Source organism: Chanos chanos, chromosome 9 (assembly GCF_902362185.1).
Source record: "Chanos chanos chromosome 9, fChaCha1.1, whole genome shotgun sequence".
NCBI classification, from domain to species: Eukaryota; Metazoa; Chordata; class Actinopteri; order Gonorynchiformes; family Chanidae; genus Chanos; species Chanos chanos.
Genome location: NC_044503.1, coordinates 20,894,089 through 20,915,518, shown reverse-complemented (window position 1 = coordinate 20,915,518; position 21,430 = coordinate 20,894,089). Strand labels below are relative to the sequence as shown.

At 43.7% G+C, this 21,430-nt stretch overlaps 1 protein-coding gene across 1 annotated transcript; it reads right to left on the bottom strand.

Moving 5' to 3' along the window:
- Nucleotides 1–875: 875 nt before the first annotated feature.
- On the bottom strand, nucleotides 876–21,199 carry ythdc2 (YTH domain containing 2). Its single transcript, XM_030784399.1, has 26 exons — nucleotides 21,140–21,199; nucleotides 20,715–20,871; nucleotides 19,928–20,035; nucleotides 17,954–18,108; nucleotides 17,621–17,756; nucleotides 17,045–17,171; nucleotides 16,654–16,719; nucleotides 16,220–16,398; nucleotides 15,716–15,812; nucleotides 15,482–15,569; nucleotides 15,291–15,371; nucleotides 14,950–15,032; nucleotides 14,468–14,573; nucleotides 13,706–13,825; nucleotides 12,776–13,048; nucleotides 11,686–11,812; nucleotides 6,889–7,094; nucleotides 6,399–6,594; nucleotides 5,960–6,066; nucleotides 5,512–5,813; nucleotides 5,153–5,167; nucleotides 4,847–5,000; nucleotides 4,115–4,318; nucleotides 3,303–3,485; nucleotides 1,798–1,869; nucleotides 876–946 (listed from the first exon to the last, which is right to left on the bottom strand). The coding sequence occupies exons 1-26, from the start codon at nucleotides 21,182–21,184 to the stop codon at nucleotides 941–943; spliced, it is 3,393 nt and encodes a 1,130-aa protein (XP_030640259.1). The 5' UTR covers nucleotides 21,185–21,199; the 3' UTR covers nucleotides 876–940.
- Between the last annotated feature and the right edge of the window lie 231 nt (nucleotides 21,200–21,430).

Sequence of the window (21,430 nt, the reverse complement as noted above, 5' to 3'; positions counted from 1 at the left end):
TTTTTTTTTTTAAAGAAAAAAGCAAAACAAAGGGTGAAAAAGAACTATTCCACTTGTAAACAGATGAGTACATAGACACAAACAGATCTAATTCGGGGCATATGTTGATGAACAGACAGCGTATAGGGACGGTCAGAGACAGAAACCTGGGCGCCCTTTGGACATTATGGATAATGTCTGTCATCTGGCATCAACATTGTCTTGTCTCAGAACAGCCACATTTCACAACGAAAACACACAGGATGACCCTGGTAAACTGCCTTCTACCAAACCAGACCAAGTCACAGCCAATGAAGAGTGTGAGTTTGCGACCATAGTTTGGCCCATACTGTCATGTTTTCATGGCACAGGTTCCCAGGCATAGGTATGGTAATGAGGTGGTGTGAGATGTTTTCGGTTACCTCGGAAATGCATGGAATTGATTTTAAGATCTGTATGTTGTTGTTTAACGCAGGTCAGTTAAAATTCCCCCCAGAGGTGGAAACTGAGGGGTGCGTCCGTGTTCCAAGAAAAAAACACATGAACGTAAAGTGAACATTATTGGATCTTACAAGTCTACTCAGGGTTCAGCATCCCTACAAATAAATCATAAATACAGACAACAAACTGATTCACATTCAATAAGGCCCCCTCACATCTGGGAAGGAAAACCTTTCATTGGGAACGCCAGTTATTCAGAAACAGGTGTGAGTGAGAAATAGGTAAGTAAAAAGAACTGCCCAGTGAGATTCAGTCATCCAGCGTGTTTTGTTACAATGAGATGTTTACACATGAAACCACTCTTTATGGAATTGGGAAAACAGCATTACAATACAAAAAAAAGAGATAAAGTACTGACATGTGGTTCCAGTCAAGTTTAAAAAAAGCTTCAGAGTGATGTTGCTGTCTGCAGAGGTGGCTTTGGTTATCAGAGGCCCCATCACACAGGTACCATCACCATTCACAGCTAGAAAACAAGTCATTCATTTCATCATATTGATTGGTTGATTAATTCATCCATCGTTTGCATAAACAGTCACAGGGTTACATTTCCTCTGACCCTGAACATAAATGGATTAATCTAAATAAAAAAAAAACGGATAAACAGGACCTGACTGTGTTCAGAGGGCTAATTCTTAGCTCTGACTGTTAGGGTCATGTGACCCCTCTGAGAGGCTGAGTGTGGCTGATTTTTTTTTTTTTTGAAGTTCACTATCTGGTGCTCAGCAGTATGCTGAGGGCCAGCAGGTGTGCAAGGGAAATTTTGGGGAACATTGGAGAGGTGGAAAAAGAGGATCTAAGGTTACACCAACAGAGTTGGCCTGGCTAGTTTTACACATGTTTCTGTAATTATGGTGCGTTCCATCTGAACTCGGAAGTCGGAATTTCCAAGTTCCCAGTCGGAAATTTCAACGGGAATGCCCCCTGAAGTTGGATTTCCAACTCAGAAAGTCGGAGGAACCTCACCTATCCCGACTTAAAAATCCAAGATGGCTGCCCCCAGTGGTGAAGTAGTGAAAGCTGTAGTAGTTGTACTGTTTATTGGCACTTCTCTTAGTTGTGTCTCATTAAATCAGTCGTACACACAGTACAACTGTGGACATGTTGCTACAGTGTTTGTATGCGCAAAATATCGCTTAATGTGTTATCAACTGGTATTGCTAACAATGGCTAACAACAGCTATCCTGGCTAAAACGGTTTTCCGACTTGTTGTTTGGGAATGCGGTCAACTCAGGTGTGACGTCATTCCCAGCTCCGAGTTCCAACTTCCGAGGCAAATGGAATGCAGCATAAGACATTAAACACTACTCACTCACCTCAGCCTGCTGTTTGCCTGGGATACGTTCCCACAGCTGGAGCAGCTGCCCTCCGGTCTGGGGCTCCAACTCCTGTACAGGGCACACAGACACACACACGCATGCAGACACACGCAGACACACACACACACACACACACAGAGTGAGATCACAAAGTTACTATGTCAGTGTTCACAATGAACAGCATCAGTTCTTAGAAAGTTTGTCATCATATCCGGTACAGGTGCTGCCCTGGTCAACACAATGCATCTACAGCTTGGACAAAAACGAACGAACAAAGAAAGATGATTTACTCTCACTTAACATGAGACGCTTTGAGTTCCTATGCAAGCAAGCAGTGTGCTTTGATTGGTCTGTAGCTTGTTGTCAAACCCTGACTAGACTCACACTCTGTCATCCACTCTGAGTCTATACAAGTCTCTGTGGTGTTTCAACCTCACATGTGAATTTTCACTCAGTCCAACCACTTAGAACTGGGTACTGTTTATTGGTCACTGGTTCGGTCCAGCTGATTAGGTCTTAGGCTAAGCACTGGGCTACTTCACATGTGTGTAAGATTCTCAAGGTGAGCAGTCAAACCTGAGCTTTTGTTGAGTCAAGTGTAGGACTATATTAATGAATGAAAACACACACACACACACACACAAATACAGACTACAAGCAATAAAAAGATAAACAAGCTGAAATAGGGGCAGATTTTTCTGTAGGCACTGTGTGTGTGTGTGTTACATCATGTTATACACACCAGGCTATTGTATGAACACAAACCCACCACAGTGTCTGAACCCTGAGAAGGAAGCTCTTAGTTTCAACCCACATTAAAATGACACACAACTCAGCCCATGACCTACTTTTCTCCTCTGTGTGAAACCTTCGCTCAGGCTTTGTGTCTTGAAGAGGGCCTTTCAAACTCACAACCTTACCTTACACTAACTCTCTGTTTCCGTTCGTCTCAGGACAAGTGATTTGTGTATATCCCCACAAACAGACCAAGATCACTGTTCAACTGTGTTCAGCAGTTCACTTATCTCACACAGCTTTGTTCTTATAACATCTCAACATGGGTTTACTGTGAGATAAAAGGCAACGACATGGGTTTATATGGCAGTTAACTACAGTATATATGCTAGATACACAGCGTGTGTGTGTGTGTGAGAGAGAGAGCGAGAGAGAGAGCTTGAATGTGTATGCGTGTGAGATAGACAGTGTATGAGTGAATGTGTGCATTTATGCGTGTGTGTGAGAGCGTGTGTGTGTGCGTATGTGTGTGTGTGTGTGAGAGAGAGAGCCTGTGTGTGTGCGTATGTGTGTGTGCATATGTGTGTGTGCGTATGTGTGTGTGTACATATGTGTGTGCATGTGTGTGTGTGTGTGAGAGAGAGCCTGTGTGTGTGCGTATGTGTGTGTCTGTGAGAGAGAGAGAGAGAGAGAGAGAGAGAGAGAGAGAGAGAGAGAGCCTGTGTGTGAGCATGTGTGTGTCTGTGTATGTCAGACACATTTCCCACCTGTCCGTCTCTGCTGATCTGTACTTTCTTGTTGTCATTCCATGGATTGAGGAGCTGGTGCGAGAACTGGAAGGGGAGACTCTCCCTACGGATCCACTCCACGTTGAAGACTCCACCAAGCCCAGGAGAACCCCAGTCCTGACAGCGTTCTGACCCGATCTCAGACGTCATCCTGGCATAACCCTGTCATATCACACACAATGCTGATCCAAAAACCTGACAGCTTTAGACTTCAGCTGCAGTCTTAAACCAAACAAATTCCAGCTATTGCACAGCCAGAACAACACGCTTATTGGGTGGGGGGGGTGGACTAACTGCCTAAATTGTCTGGAGTGACAGGTGTGCTGGGAGAGATTAATTCTCACTGGCAGGTGGTGCTATTGTTTTTCGTGTTCATTCCTTGTGTGTTGTAATAGCCAGTAGGAACGAGGTTAGCTAGGAAACAGGAAGTAAGTCTCACATGTTCAGTTATGACTGACAGGGACAGAGATCAAATTTGTTATGATTGAATCTGCATTCTTCTTTGTTCTTTTATGGAAAGCATTGCCTGTGAGTGCAATCATTAACATGTCTTAAAAGAATTATTGATGATTCTTTTGGTATTGCAAGTGCTCAGTGTTCACAAGTCACTAGCATAACCTTTCATGTTCTTTTTTCTCAGTCTTGCTCTAATGTCTAACGTCACAATAAACATTCTCACCATTTCTCCTACAGAACACAAGCACACTCATCATTCCTCTGTGAGTCAAACATGCAGGACAAATTTAACCGACAGGGGGAAAGGTTAATGGGTGTGAGGGTGTGTGGGTTACCTGGAAGTGTCCGGAGCCCTGTACGGAGAAGATGAGGAAGACCAGGCGGCTTTTCTGGAAGGCCTTGTTGAGTTTGTGCTCGTTGGAAGGCGTGGTGGACCAGATGCCTCTCTGCTGAGACAGCTCAATGTTACGCAGGTTACTGCTCTTCATGATGAAGTAGCGGACGGGGGTGCTGGGCCGCGGGGACGGAGACTTAGAGCACTGGGCGGGGAACCAAAAAACCACAGTCCACATCGTTTTCCATGATAATATTTATGAACAAAAACCAAAGAGTTTTAGATCAAGTATATGCACCAACTGGAAAATCAACACAGAGGGGCTCTCAGAGCAGGCGGGCGATGGTCTTTTGACACAGAGCAAGTTTCTGACCGTACTTAAATTCATGTCCACAGACTTGGATTCTTATTTTGTTACTTTATTGCATTTTATTTTAAAACCTCTCATGGCATAATTATGAAATCTTCCTTACGCTCTAAGGGCGTAGTTCGATATCACAGTAATTGTCCCTATTGCGTTTCAGGCTGAATTGTTCCTTATGACAGAGTGACAGTGGAGGGCCTTCTAATAAAAACCCACTCCGCCTTAGAAAACCTTTCTACACTTTGATGAGTGAAAAAAAAGTGTACAGCTATACAGAGAACAGTGGAGGGCTGACCAAACCAATGCATGAAGAAGTGTGCAGTGGAGGGCTGACCAAAGCAATGCCTGCAGAGCATGCTGTGTCTGTACCTTTCCAGAGGAGTTGGAGGAGGGGCTAGCACAGGGGCTGCTGGGGCTGGGATTTTCGGTGGGTTTTATGGACAAATGATCATCGCCGGGGCGTTTGGAGTGCAACGCCCCCTTCTCTCTGTGACCTTTGGATTGACCCGGGGCCGGAGAGGACCTGGGCAGCCTGTGGGAACACACTGAATATCAGTCAAAGGGTTTTTACGAGGCCTAAAAACACAGACTCTGGAATGATCAAGATGGCAGCATTTCTGAAAAAAAAAACAAACAAACAAAAAAAAACAAACCTTCCACTCTTGATCTTCTTACTCTTTAAGCAATAACCTAATTCCATGAGTTTCTACTGAAAACCCCAAATCTAAACTGTAAAGATGTATCAGCTGGTATGTATGGATAGACTTACACAGTGACAGCTCTAGGAAGAATCCAATACTGGACAAGTCTCTACTCATAAAAGCAATTTTTAATAAAAACATTTTGAACGGTATGTTTCTATCCTCATGGCAACTCAGATTAAACAAACAAAGAAACAAAAATAAAGATTGTACAATGCCACTTTCTCTGGTGGTTTTAACCTTTTGTTCAGCACTTTTGTGTTTTCTGATTTAATCTTAAGTCAGTCAGTAAATTAAGAGTTGTATTTGCATATGTTCCAGATGGATGCAGACCTGTCAGTCACGGTGGGGTCACTGCCTTGCCCTTGCTCCTCCGTACCCCTGCGGCTGTTAGAGGACCTCCAGGAGGAGGAGGAGGAGGTTTGCGGGGGTTCATCCGAGGACATGGGTCTGGGTCTCTGACCGATGCCGGTGGGCTGCTGGAGGCCGGCGGACTGCTCCTCCGCAGACAGAGCTGACACCAGAGCCCAGACAGTGGACTCATCCAGCTGAGACCAGGGCTTAGACGGAGAACGGATCCGCCGCAGGAAAAGACCCTGCCATCTCTGTCTTAACTGAAACACCAGACCTGCCGTCTGACAGAGAGAGAGAGAGAGAGGAGGGACACACGTTAAACACAACTTGAAAACACATATGGACACTAAGAATTAAGGGAAAAGAAACAGGACAACACAGCGATGTGGACCCGGTTCTGGGGACGAAGACACTGATCCGTCTGTACCTCTGCATCTAGTTTGAAGTTGAGCCAGTCGTCAAGTTTGATCTGAGCCAGGTGAGACGTGGAGCGATCCTCCACCTCGCTGTCACTGCTCTCGTTCACTGTGTCATCTATGGACAGAGCACAGCTCACACTTCAGTTCTAACAGTGACCACAGCAACTGATAAACACTCCCTGACCCATTACATTTACCCAATTACATAAAACTGCCTGTAGTTATACCATCAAAGCATGCTGGAGTAAGGAGTAAGACTCTCCTAGTTGAGGGTTCAACTTCAAATTCTACTCAAATGAAGGTTACACCAAATGACATGCCGTTACTTGCTCCTTTAAATGGACATTATGATGACGGTTAAACATTAGTGTAAGATATTATCCTTTTGGTGTAACATTCTGAGAGATGTCCATTTAGCCCATGTTCTGATGCACTGTTGACAGGTACCTCTCTGGACCGTGGGCTCCTGGAAAGCAGAGCTGGGAAGTTTAGCACAGCCTGCGAACACAGCGACCGTCAGCGGAGTGACCACAGAGCAACACCTCACACTGGCAATCCTGTGAGCTCTCGTCATCTCGTCATAAATCAGCCAATCCGTGGGCAGGGCTTGCACAGCTGCCGCCTGGCCATTTGCTGGAGGGATCTGAGGGTGGGATGTCAGGGGAAAATATATCACTGAAGTCGATTTAATGACTCAGATATTCTGACTCAAATAATTCAAGCATATAACGTGAGTTACACATCAATTACAGAAAGAGGAAAGACCAATTTATTTGGTCATCTGGTCACATATGTGCAGGACAACTATAGTAGTTAAATTCTAATTACAATTTCATTTGGCTTTCTTTTTTTTTTTTCTCTCTAACTTCTTTATAATGAAATTAAAAGAGTGTCTCAGATGCACATTTTCCCATGACTGACCCCTGGGGCAACTGACCTTCTTATACTGTTGCTGGCTGAGGACAGATGTGGGGTGGAACCGGACCCTTTTCTCTTTGGCTCCCTGCAGGGTCAGGTTGTCCCGGTCCACGTGGAGGAGGTTCGGATACATTCCCGCCACCAGGGCGGCTTTCACCACCGCCCAGTTCTCCGAATTCAGGTTCACGTCCCGGATGTCTCCGCCACCCCGTGCCCGCACAAAACCTGTCACAGAACGGACAGTTAGTTTACCTGTGACAGGTAATGGGCGGAAAAGTTTTCACCTCAACAAGGGTAACCCTTCAAAAAAGAACAGTGTATGAGAGCTTAACTCTATTGCCTATCAGTCCAAACAAGGCCTTTGAGGGGTTAAGCCACGCATGGGCAATTTCAGCAGAGACAAAAGAAGTCCTAAAACGCAACAGTTCTCGGAGGAACAGGACTGTCCTAGCTACCTAAACGTGTCTTGTCATCCCTCTATGCACTGAACATACACACAGACTTATGTCGACCATGAGCAAGTTGTTTAAAAAAATACTGTTATAGATTATATTTCATACTGTCTTATGTTTAATACAGGCTATCCCGATATTTTTGTCCTGTAAAAATACGTGTAAAAACTGTAAAAATACGTGCCATTTAAACTCTGAGAGGTTGCTTTGAATGCACTGTTTGGGATATCGTCAGAGCCTCGACGAGTACACAAACACAGTGAAGTTATACATCCACTTTTGTGTGGACCAATGCATCCTGACCAAAACCGTGATGACGTACAGTAATAACAAACCCTGGTTCTCAAAAGAACTGGCTGCACTATGCAGGAAAAAGAATTCTGCCTTTAACAGTGGAGACAGGAAGAAATATAAGTCTGCCAAAGATGAACTGTGCTCTGCAATCAGGAAAACCAAGTCTGACTACACAAAACAACTTGAACAACAACTCACGACCAGTGACCCCAGAGCAGTCTGGAAAAGCCTGAAGGAGATGACAAACAGGGGCCTGCTTCACCACCAGACGAGGACCCCGGTCTCCCTGACAGGCTCAATAAGTTTTATGCACGGTTTGAGGATGTACACACCCCGGCACTCATCACTCCTCTCCCTCCTTCCCTCACCCCTCCCTTTTCCATCCAGGAGGCTGAGGTGAGGAGGCTTTTCATAAAACAAAGCAAAAGAAAACCAGCAGGGCCAGATCAGCCTTCCCAAGCTGAGCTTAGCCACTGTGCAGATCAACTGGCCCCAGTGTTTACTGACCAAAAACAACATGCCTCGATGACTTCAGGCCAGTTGCCCTCACTTCAGTGGCTATGAAAGTGTTTGAGCGCTTAGTCCTTTCCTACCTGAAGTCCTGTCTGTCCCTACTGATGGACCCATATCAGTTTGCTTATCAGGCTAACAGATCCGTTGAGGATGCTATAAACCTGGCTCTTCACTTCACTCTGCAACACCTGGAATCAACCAACACCTATGCATGCATCCTGTTTATAGACTTTAGCTCGGCTTTCAACACCATTAATCCTCAAACTCTTCACAAGGCTTCAAGACATGAACACAAACCCAGCTCTGTGACACTGGATACTGGACTTTCTTAGTAGCAGAATTCAATCTGTCAAGGTTAACGATACATCACGATCTCTGACCATCAGTACTAGGAGTCGACCGATTCTCGGCTTGGCTGATGGATCTGATATTCAGCATTTTTACGATATGGGAATCATTTTTTTATCCGATTGCCGATAAAATAAATTAATTTAAAAACACGTTACTTTGGCTCTGATGCAGCTAGGGGTGTCCCGAATACCATTTTGGGCTCCGGAGCTACGGTAGTAATCTGCAGCGAATATTCGAATCTTCAGCGTCAGGGGGTTGGGAATGACTCGGCCAGACATTTCTCCAAAAACTGATGTTCCCGCATTACTCCTTATGTTTTATATTAACTATTTGGTTCAGTTGCAACTATTTTCCAAGCCAAGTAAGTGCATGTCACGTTCATGCACACGCACATGTATGCGCTTATGCACACATCATAAGCGTTTTCATTTATGTGATCTTTTACGTCGGCATTTCCACCACGGGCGACCGAAAATTTACTCCTGCAGTGTGTGCAGAACGCAGCTTTTTTGTTACCGGCTACTTCACAAAGAAACAGGTAAGCCCTCTGGAGGTCTTCAGTCAAGACTGACTTTCTCTTGGGCATGATGCTAACCGTTAGCGTACTGACACATTCTGTCAGACAGAGCCACAAGCGTCTTAGCAACATCCTTGACAAAATAACACACTGATTGACTGACAGGCAAACAGACAAATCAGTGTTGAATTTAGACGCACGGTGCACTGTTCATGTTTTTTGATTTGTATAGGTAATAATAAGTGGGACAGAACATGATAAACGTCTATATAGGTGCTATGTAAGTTATCTTCATAAATCAAAGGTATACGTCCTTGGACGTAACAAATTCTTTTCAAGATAACTTCTAAAAGTGCACTGTCGCTTTATTTGCTTTACTGTCCCGTGCGTTGTTGTGCTTAATTTGTTCTGCTGTCCTGTCCCGAGTGCGTGTGTGAGAGGGTATGTGCGAATGATGCGACGTTGTGTTGTGTGTCTGTTCGATCCTCCTTCTCATTGTGACAGGTGGATTGCATGCCTGTCCAGATAACACGTTTTCCTTTGGGACTGGCAGAGAGGGGTATTTAAATGCAGCAAAACTGTCATGGAGGAGGACTTCTCCAGACTTCAGACACTTGCCACATTGTTGAACTCTTTGTTGTATTAAACTTAGTAAATTTTTGTTGTTAGTATCCCCTTATTTCGCTGATGGCCTTCTAGTTGGTTGTAAGTTTGTGCAAGCTTCTCTGAACAAAGTATATTTTGATCTAAGCTTTGTTTCTTTTTTCTTGTCTTCTTCTTGTTTTCTTCCCCCTTTTTAACTTTTTGTTTTTCATTAGTGAGGGAGTTTGGGAAGTTCTTTGTCTTTAATTTATCACCGTATGTGTAACATTACTGGTTAAGGAGTATAACATCAGTCAATTATAAATATAGTACAAGAATGTGCTGACAAAATGTATTTTGCAGTTAGCCTTGTTGATAGCCTACATTCAGCAAAAATGTTATACTCTCAGTCTCAACCCATGACTACTGGTAATGTTACTGAAGTGTGTCCTGGAGCTGTCTCTGACTCTGTTTCTTGTAGGGAGGTGCAGGATATTGTTACTAGACACTAGAGACGTAATGGAACTGCACTTAAGACCTGTGTTAACCCATACATGGACTGCATAGATGGTGTACAGTTGTCAGAGTTGATCAGTCAGTTCTATTGCTATTGTACATATTCAGCTATTGTAATCATTAGTAATTAAGTGGCCTAATTATGAATGACAGGTTCCCTGCTATCACATGTTGTTAATATATAACATTTAAATAACTGAAACCAACTAAAGGCTTTCCAAAGCTGTTTTGCTGTAATAAATGAAGCATAATCATGCATTAAGCACATGTCAGCCTGCGGCCCCACTTTTAACTCTCTCTCTCTCTTTTTTTTTTCTCTAAACCCTCATATCAGTTCCAAATATTGGTTATTGGTCTCCTCGATTACTAATAATTGATATCGGTATCGACCCTGAAAAAACCATATCAGTTGACCCCTAATCAGTACTGGCATACTCCTCTGCTTTTCTCCATCTACACCAACAAGTTTACATCTCACCACAGCTCAGTCAAAATATTCAAGTATGCAGATGACACCACTATCGTTGGACTTATCAGTAACAATGACGAGACTCAGTACCGCCAAGAGGTGAACTGGGCTGTACATTGGTGCAGCAACAGCAACCTCTTACTCAATACCTCAAAAACAATGAAAATAGCTGTAGACTTTGGGAGGAGGACAAAGATCAAAGCCTCGGTTCATATCTCTGATCAACCAAAAAGGCCCAGCAAAGACTATACTTCCTCAGGCAACTGAAGAAGTATCATGTCAAAAAAACACCTGTTGGTCCACTTCTACAAAGCCATCATAGAGAGCATCCTCACATCATCTCTCAGTATCAGGTATGGGAGCTCAGACAGTCACACCAAGAAGAAAACAAGAGCGGATTGTCACTAAAGCCTCCAACATAATTGGTTGTGACCTTCCCCAGTCAACTCAATGTATATAAAGCACACCCTCACCCAGGCAGCTGAAATAACCAGGGACCTCTACCACCCAGCTCACCACCTCCTCCAGCCTCTCCACTCGATTTATAAAACAGCTTCTTTCCTACAGCAGTCTGAACACTTAACACCCCTTGCTAGCCCATAAACTGACCTGAATGCACAGTATGCACTGGACTGTACTCAGACTGGACTTCTTTGCACTGGTACATCAATCATTGTACTTTCTGCCTGTTTGGTTACTCGATATGCTGGAAAACTGAACTGTACATATCATATATACTCACTGTACATATTCTCACATTCATGTGTTTCCTTTCTGTGTGTGTTGTTGTAATGGTTTATAGTGCCTATACGCTTGTTTTTCTCTCTTTTTTTTTGCAGTGGAACTGAGCTACCATGCTGTACCGAAACAATTACCACCAACACTGTTGCATGGCAATAATAAAGTATCTAAACTAACCTAATCTAATCCAGTTTATTGTCTACCGCTTTAAACTCCCATGTAAAGTACTGTAATAATCCACTTTAAAGTGAAAAGCGCTGTGTACATAAATCTCTGCAGTGTTGCTGCGGTCTTGGTTACAGCCCTGTTTGTGATGCTGAGAGGATGGAATGAGAGCGGACTGATGCTGGTGGTTTGGTGGCGTGTGGAGGGAAATCTCACCGATGGCTCGGAGCTGACCCAGCAGCTGTGTCCTCATGCCGATAATCATCTCCATACCGGCCTGCGACAGGAAGTTCTTCTCACAGAAAGACCTCTCCCAGCCTTCAGAACGGGCCTTCTGCCACGCCTGGCCACACGGGGGAGCCATGGAGACAGAGACAGAGAGAGCATTCATAATGCCATATATTTTCTGACAATGAAGCCTTTTTGCACACAATCTGAATCTGTTCCATTTGAATGGCAGTCAGCGGCTGCCCATTAATTTCACTGAAATACTGACGCAGTGGGAATGGTGTGTGTGTGTGTGTGTGTGTGCGATGTCTTGGCAGCAGACAAAGTGAAGGCACAATACACACATCAGACTCCTGTAAACAAGTTTTCACACTTTTCATCAAAATTATATCATCAATATATACATTTACTACAATATTAATATTATTGACTTTTTAAAAATACATAATAAACACATTACATCACAATTATTTAGCTGACGCTTTTATCCATAGCGACATACAAGTGGGGAAACAAATCAAGCTCTGATATAGTGAGAGATCTATGAGTGAGCACCAAGTATTACATTACATTACATCATTACAAGCAATAAGTGCAAGTTTTCTCTCAAGACAGAGGCAGGAGATTAGGTAGAGAAGTACACAGTAGGTGTGAGTAAAGCATGTTAGGGTGTTAGAGGTGTGAGGTGTTAGGAGAGGAGGTACTCTTGGAAGAGGTGAGTCTTCAAGAGGTTCTTGAAGACAGAGAGGGACGCCCCTGCTCTGAATCAGTTGGTAGCTTGTTCCACCATCGAGGAACCATGAATGAAAACATTCTGGACTTGAATTTGATTCGGGTGGCCATGAGTAGCCAGTGGAGCTTGATGAGTAGTGGTGTGATGTGTGCCCTCTTAGGCTGACTGAAAACCAGACGTGCTGCTGCATTCTGGACAATCTGTGCGGGTTTCCCTGTACATGCTGGGAGACCCGCGAGAGGACAAAGCCTTTCGTCACACACACACACACACACACACACACACACACACACACACAGTAAATACCCAGGTGCCATACTGGCGTGGGGCCCTGCCCGTTCTCACCTGGAACGCACGGAGCAAGGCCATGTGGTCACTGAAGGTGCCCGCGGTGAAGCGTTTGCGGCAGAGCATGGCGGCGCGTTTCTGCGAGGCCTGCGCGGGCAGGACGAAGGGGTCGCGGTGGGCCAGGGTACAGGCGATGGTCAGGATGGGGTCCAGGCATTTTAGGACCACGCCACACAGAACCATCTTGCCCAAGTGGGGCTCCACGGGCAGGTCGGCCAAGTGGTACCCCAACTCCGTCAGGTCCTCCCACGGATCCATGGCATCAATGGTCTGCACATAGGGGCAGGATGAAAAGATGGGTGATCATGATCCTGGGGCCTGATTGGCTCAAACAGCTGTCAATACCGTACTGTGAAAGCTGATAGGCTGTCTCTGCGATAATGTATACTACAGGACCCCCTGTATAAACTGTGTGGTCAGCTGAACAAATTCAATCCATTGGGCCAGGGTGTTAAACAACATATTATCTAACCAACTGCACTGGATAGCAATTGTTTTGAATAAGATGAATAAAGGGACATTATATTTTGGATGAACAGACTGTTTCAAAAGACTGATCGAATGTTCTACGTTTATGTTTATCTCCACAAACAGAAATAAAGAGGTAATAGTTGGACTTGCAAAATTATCATTAGCGCGACACAGAAAGAACAGTGATGTTCAAAACAACACAATAACTCACTAAATTACAGCACTCAAAAAATCAGAGTTGTGTATATGGCTTCTGGTGCCTTTATAAACTCCCCAGGACACCACCAAGATAAAACAGTGTCATGTCTGGTCCATTTGTGAAAATAAGAGGCTCCCCACCCATCTCTTACTTGTGAAGTGAGATAATACACTGAACAGTTATAAACAGTTCACAGCACGTGTAAACGACTCTTAGCGTGTGTAAAATGTGCAGAGACGCAGACGTGGATGTCCAACCTTCAGCATCTGCACTGCGTTCTTCACCGTCAGCATGTGAGGAGGCTCTGGGGCTTTGGACAGGAACTCAGCAATAGGACAGGAGACTGGAGCCAGCAGCTTAGTGTGTAAACACAGCTCCTGTACCAACAGAGACAGACAGAGAGAGAGAGGTATTTGTAGTATTTTTTTGCTGAAGGGTGACTTGGATAAAATGAAGCATATTTGTGTGTGTGAATATGTGTTTAGTTTAGTTTAAGAGTTTATTTGTCATATGTAGGTTAACACAGGGTCAAGGGTACAATGAAATGTGCGAGACAAGAGAAACTGGCACACTGGTCATAGAATAAAAAAAGTACAGTAGGGTTTTTTAAAATAAATAAGAGTAAGACACTAGGAGTGGAATAGAGCAAAAAGGGGATTAAAGAAAAAAAAAAATGAGAGTAAGAGAGTGAAATAGAATATGAAACATACACTATGTACATGCGAAGGAGCTTAGGATTAAAATAAAATTTAAAGTGGCAAGTGTGAGCAACGGTATTGCACATGGGGGATGTACAGCTTATGTGTGAGAACATGTGTGTGCATATCTGTATGATTCTGTGCGTGTGCACGCATGTGTATATATCTGTATCTGTATATGTGTGTGTATCTGTGTATGTGCATGTATTTCTGAATGTGCACACGTGTGTATTGCTGTACCTACATGTGTGTGTGTGTGTGTGTGTGTGTGTGTGTGTGTACATATATCATGTGCACATATATCTGTAAGTGTGTTCGTACATGTAGAGGCATTCTCAGCAGCTGAGGGACCTGGTGTTCCAGCATGTTGTTGTATCTGAGCCGACTGAAGAGGTGGAAACAGACCCCTGGTCTGCAACGTCCAGCTCTACACACACACATACACACACAGCCCATTTAAAAAATCACCTTCAAAATAAATATCAAGATTACTATGTTGGTGTTCAGCTGACAGGTTCTCCATTCATGAAGGTTAAAAAACAACTGCAGTTTCCCCAGTGAAGTCTAATAAGATTCAGCTGAACTGGACATTCTGCTTCAAATTCCATGACCTCAGCGAGTATTCATATTAAAAACTCCTTTAGGCCTACCAATTAACGCTGTGCTAATTTCCAGAGTGTTCCAGTATAAATTCTAATTAGTGAGGTGGTCCTATCCTTTAATAAAAACTGACATTCATATTTAACCTCTTGTAAAAGGATTTATATTTACATATATATTTAATCATGTAAAAAGCACTGTACCTTCCCTTCCTCTGGAGGGCGCTGGCTTTCGATATCCAAACCATTTTCAGCATAGTCACATGATTCAGAGCGTCAAAGGATTTCTGGATTTCAAACAGTCAGCCAAATTAATTTAACATTTAATAGCCTAAAGAGCGTTTTGACGATGAATACAAACAGAAATGCCCAAAAACATTTCAACCTCATGATGCAAATGAATTCAGTTGGAGCTGACATGATTATGTGTGGAATGAGGCTATAGCTAATTAATATCTAACTTAAAATTAAGAAACTGCCCCCTCTAAAGATCCTTAATGCTGCTCTATAGAAGTATGTAAACAAATGAAAGTGATTGTGATCACCTCTTTCACTTTGCCAGAATCAATGACAAAAACCACGTCATTCACAGTGATGCTCGTCTCAGCGATGTTAGTGGAGAGAATCTGAAGAGTAAGATAAAAATAAAGTCAATAAAAAGTTGACAACAGCGATCACACTGAGACTTGTACTGTAGAAGCCAGAGGAAGACTGAAGGGTAGACAGGGTAACATACCAGTTTACGAACACCAATGGGCACGTTTCTCAGAACCTTTTTCTGATCTGACGTCTGCATATTGGAATGGAGTGTGAAGACCTGATATCTGAGCGGGGAACATCAAAAACAGCGTGTCAAAATTTCTAAAACGCCAATGACAGAACACTGCTAAATCACCAACACAGACTAAAGGGCAGAGGCAGCTTTACTGATTGGCTGAAGGGATTTGCTATGACAGAAATCGCACGGTACCTGTGCGGCTGGTCTGCAAATCTTTTGTCGTCATAAAGAATTCGATCACGCAGAGCGACAATCTCGTCATACCCCGGTAAAAAGATCAAAACGGCGCCTAAAAGATGAAGGGACAACATCACTGAGAAACAGAGAGATTCAAACATACAACATGCAACGGCTTCCTGAGAAAACTAGACAGGCTGGCCACAGGAGATGACGATGTTTATGATAAAAGCTGTTCATTATGCGCTAAGCTGATCATCTTGGGGAGAGCTGATCTTTATGGGCAAAGGTGATATTTAGGGTGAAGGCTGATCTTTATGGTGGAGGCCAATTTATTTGGGCAAGGCTGATCTTTATGGAGAAAGCTGACTATTTTGGGGAAAGCTGATCTTTATGGGTAAGGCTGATCTTTATGGACAAGACTGATCTCTCTAGAGAAATCTGATCTTTCTGGACAAGGCTGATCTTTCTGGAGGAAACTGATCTTTCTGGTCTTTATTGGCACTGTTCAGTTCTCACCATCCTCTGAGCTCTGGCAGATGTTGAAGAGGAGGTGCATGATAAGGTTCAAGTCGACCTTCTCATCATCAAAGCTGTGGTGGTAAACCTTCAGCAGCTCCTGGTCTTCAGCGCTCAGCTCCGCGCTCGCTGTCTGTACCAGAGACCACTCGTCCAGCTTACCCGCCTCCAGGGAGGAACTGGGTCCGGACAAGAGCATAGGGATGCCATTCAGTCTAAAGACAGAGTGTGTGTGTGTGTGTCTTCCTTTATCAATAAGTACGGCACTGCATCTGGAATAACCTGGTTTCAAAAAGCATCTGGAGTGGTCATGACAAGGGAAAGGTTTACACTGAATGCTTTATTCTTTCTTGAAAGACAGTCATGCGAGCTGACGTGTGAAATTCTGTTTAAGAGACAGTCGTTTGACTAAAGGAAGGAGTGAGAGCTCATACATGTAGGATTCCAGGAGATCCACAGCTTCACTCTGATTGAAATGTTTTGCCCAGTCCAGTGCAGTCCTGAAAATAAAGACACAGTTAGTAAGAATGTTAGGATGGTCTCTCCGTAATTCAGTACAACTTCTCATGACACAAAATGGTTCAATGCTGCACAAAAGGAGAGGCCAGCTCTACTCCTTCTCAGTGTCAACACAGCCACTGTGATAAAACATGTGCAGAAACTTTAACTCTAAGTACGACAAAATAATGCACCACACATGAACACTACAGTTTTGTGCAGTGAATTTTCTTCTTGTTTTATTAGAGTTGAACATTGTGCTATTCAAATGAAATGAAAATGAATAGCGGTTGATAAGGCTTATTAAAACAGAGGTGTGTCCCTCACCAGCCGTTGGAGGCTTTCAGGTTAACGTCTGCCCCCATACTCAGGAGCTGCTCCATCTGACTGAGGAAGCCCCGCCCAGCTGCCACCATCAGAGGCGTGGCACTCGTCTCACTGTGCCTGTAATCCACTGGCAGAGCCAGACAAGACACAGCAGAGTCAGCACATAGAAGAGCACAGCGTGTTTTAACACCGCGGAAATACAGACGGTCAGGGCTTCAGATATAGAGTGTGCAGAACATGGATCGGGGAATCAAAAAGCACTGGCATAGGAACATCACAAGACATTCTTGTTAACTGGTGACTGTCCAGTCCAGTCCCAGTTAAGACTGACTGGGAGCTAGGAACTTAAAGGACATCACTGAATGTCTCTGACAGCTATAGCATGTCTTCTAAGGACTCTTAACTGGATCAAACGGGGAATCTTTACCATTTCTGGATTAATAATCGCATTACACTGTAAAATGAAGCAGGTGTTTGAAAATGACTGACAAAGAATGAAAGGACATGAAAACACACACCACTGAATGTGCTAAAGTGAGAATGAGAGGTGCTTTTGTGTGTGTGTGTTAGTCGTACCACTGATATTTTCATTTAGCATGAGGTTGAAGAGTTGTATGAAAGCTTCAGCGTCCTGGTTGAGGAAGATGTCAGAGATACAGCCGTCCATCTCCCTCAGTAGCCACGGCTCCAGTGACGATGCGTCTTTTTCACTCTACAGACAGAGAAGACTGACTTTAAAATGCTGATATAAGACATGTCATTCACTGTTCTCTATTCATTAGTCTGAAAGCTTTGCTATTTGTTTGACTGCCAACCATCAAGTGAAATTAAAGTTAATGTTCAGTTTAATATTTAATGTTTAGCGGTCCTGAGAACATCCCTGCGTCTAAAGGAGTCAGAGATCATTACCAGCTGGCTGAAGGCACTGTCACCTCCGTCATCCAGCAGGTCGTTCTCCTGGAGGATACAGGAGGCTGTGCTCCTCTCCCTGTGTGCCTCCTGCTTGGCCAAGCTCCCCTCTCCTGCTTCACACCACTCATTCAGAGAGACCTGCTGCTTCTCCTCTGGATCAAAGACATGTTTACACCCAATCAGTTAATCAAATCAAATCAATTCAGTTCAATTCAATTCAATATACATTACATTACAATTATTTAGCCGACGTTTTTATCCAAAGCGACTTATAAGTGGGGAAACAAATCAAGCTCCAGTATAGTGAGAGAGCTATGAGTAAGCACTAGGTATTACATCTAGTCAATAGAGCAGGGTGCAAGCAATAAGTGTGAGTTTTCTTTCAAGACAAAGACCTGGAGATTAGGTAGAGAAGTACACAGTAGGTGCAAGTAAAGCATGTTGGGTGTTAGAGGTGTTAGGTGTAAGCAGAGGAGGTGTGCTCGGAAGAGGTAAGTCTTCAAGAGATTCTTGAAGATGGAGAGGGGTGCCCCTGCTTTGAATCAGCTTGTTCCACCATCGGAGAACCATAAACAAGAACAGTCTGAGCTGAGATTGCCTAGTGTGTAGGGATGGCAATGCCAGAAGATGTTCCCTGGAGGAACGCAGTGGACAAGAAAGAGCATAAGCCTGTATTAGCAAGTTCACGTAGATGGGTGCAGACCCAGCAGTCACTCCTTAAGCGAGCATCAGTGACTTGAATTTGATTTGGGCGGCCATGGGTAGCCAGTGGAGGTCAATAAGTTGCAGTGTAACATGTGCCCTTTTAGAGCGCCACCACGTTCGGGACCATCTTTAGGGGTTTCACTGTACATGCTGGGAGACCCACTAGAAGGGCATTACATAAGTCAAGCTGAGAAATAACCATGGCCTGTACCAAGAGTTGGGTGGTATACTGAGTAAGGTGAGGCCTGATTTTCCTTATGTTGTAAAGCGCGAAGCGGCACGAACAGGAGGCCGATGCAACATGGTCGGAGAAGGATAGCTGGTCATCAGTCACGACACCCAGGTTTCTTGCCACCTTGGTTGGAGTGAACGATCAAGAGGCGATTTTTTTGCTGATATTGTGGTGAATAGATTGATTGGCTGGGATGACCAATAAGTCAGTCTTAGAGAGGTTTAGTTGAAGGTGGTGTTCCTTCATCCATGTAGATATGTCTGAGAGACAAGCTGAGAGCCGCGCTAAGACCATGGGGTCATCTGGTGGAAATGACAGGTAAAGTTGGGTGTCATCAGCATAGAAGCAACATGAAGAGCCATGTGAGCAGACAACCGGACCCAGGGAGGTGGTGTATATTGCAAAGAGAAGAATTCCCAGCACCAAGCCTTGGGGCACCCCTGTGGAGAGGCAATGGGATGTGGATGTTTGTCCCTGCCATTACACACTGACAGAACGCCCAGTGAAGTAAAATTCAAACCAAGAATGTGCTTTGCCTTAGATGCCAATATCGAAGAGAACGGGTAGCAGGATACGGTGGTTGACTGTGTCAAAGGCTGCTGATAGGTCCACTGAGTGGCCAATCTTAAAGCCTGACTGATTTGTATTAAGGAGGTCATTCTGAGTGAGGAATTCTGAGACCTGTTTGAAAGCCGCCCTTTCGATAACCTTAGTTGGGAATGGAAGTAATGAGACCGGTCTGTAGTTCTTAGCTTGAGCAGGGTCGAGTGAAGGCTTTTTGAGCAGATAATTCAGTTGAGTTCAATTCAGTCCAATTCAATTCTAGTGAATCTGTACAGCACTTTTTACAATTACAATTGTCTAAAAGCAGTTTTACAGAGATGAGAAATCATCTGATCTTTTGTCTGTCAAACTGATTACACATCATTTCTGTCCATCAGAATAGTTGCTTTTTTAAGGCTCTAAAATAAATTTACACATTGATTTGTGGCTGTCATTGTCACACATGTATCACAGGTTGCATGAGTGGTCACCTTTCTGCATCTCCCGTTTGTATTTGATCATGTCTTTGTTTGTGTATCCAGTGGTCCGTAAAATATCCTCCAAGAAAAGCTGTTTGACTTCAAATGGCCGCCCTTTGACTTGAAGAGCAGGAAAAAAAAAGGGATAAGGAATTAAATTCTTGCATAATCATGTGTCATTTTGGCAGTCCTCACACACACACACACACACACACACACACAAACAAGCATACACTCACACACACAGTATTGTGTCATCACCTCCTCATCACTAATATGTAGACATAGAGTTCTAGTTTTGGTGCATCCATATTCAGCGTATTAACCCCTGTGTTCAGGCTTTCAGCATGTTTCTCCTGTTGAAACACTGCACTGTTAAAGTAATAACATTAAGATCTATGAATTTTTACCTGCACTGGCAAGATTCACAAGATTTATATATAACATATAGTTAAAATAACAGTTTTTTAGGATTACTTTGAAAGCAGATTATGAACCGTGGGCAAAAAAACCCAATACCATAGTAAATTAAAAAAAAAAACAGCATTAGTATAGAAAGATATCACATAGAGCATCTAATATGATTTTTTGATGTCCAAATCATCTTTTTAGTGAGTTAAGTTATGAATATTAAATTTGTACAAACTAAAGGTGCCAACACTCTCCACTCTTGTGGAGCAGCTACTGAATCAAAACTGTTCATATCATATCTTTATCTGATGAGGAACTGAGGCCAGTAACCCTGTGTTATCTAGTCCTGTGTCTGGAAGTTTGAAGGTTTAGAGCCTTGGTCTCTTACTGTAAATAATGGGACATGTGCCAAAGTATCGGATAAACAGATCCACGTCCAGGGCCGCGCTAGACAGGATGAGCTTCAGGTTGGGCATCTTCTGGAGCACGTCCTTCATTTTGGTTAGAAGGAAATCGGTCAAGCCATCCCGCTCATGAACCTCATCCTACAGGGCAGGGGGGAGGGCGGGTGAAGAGTTCATACCGTTTGTGTAGTTTATATTCTGTCTAGTTTCCAGTCGTCACTAGGTAGAACATACAGTAGTTACTTACAGAGAGAGAAATATATATATATAGAGAGAGAGAGACAGAGACAGATAGACAGACAGACAATCAGACAGAGAGGGGGAGACAGAGAGAGATAGATAGAAAGAGAGAATCAGACAGACAGACAGACAGAGAGAGAGGGCCTCCCAGCACACACAGAAGACTCACCACAATAACGTGAGTCACGGTTGAGAGGGTGGCATCTCCTGCCATCAGAGTTCGCAGTAAAACTCCACTGGTACAAAACGTCAGCAAGGTCTTGGGAGACACTCTGACAAAACAGTTACACCACATGACAGCATCAGTGTCACACAAAATACACACAGACATGGACGACATCAATGTTACAGGTGTTACTATGAAAAGCAAGCTAAGACAATACATTCTCGTTAAATAAATGTATTAAAATATCACTTTGTGAGAAATGTAGCTTGGTGAGGTGCAGTGCTTTGCTTTATA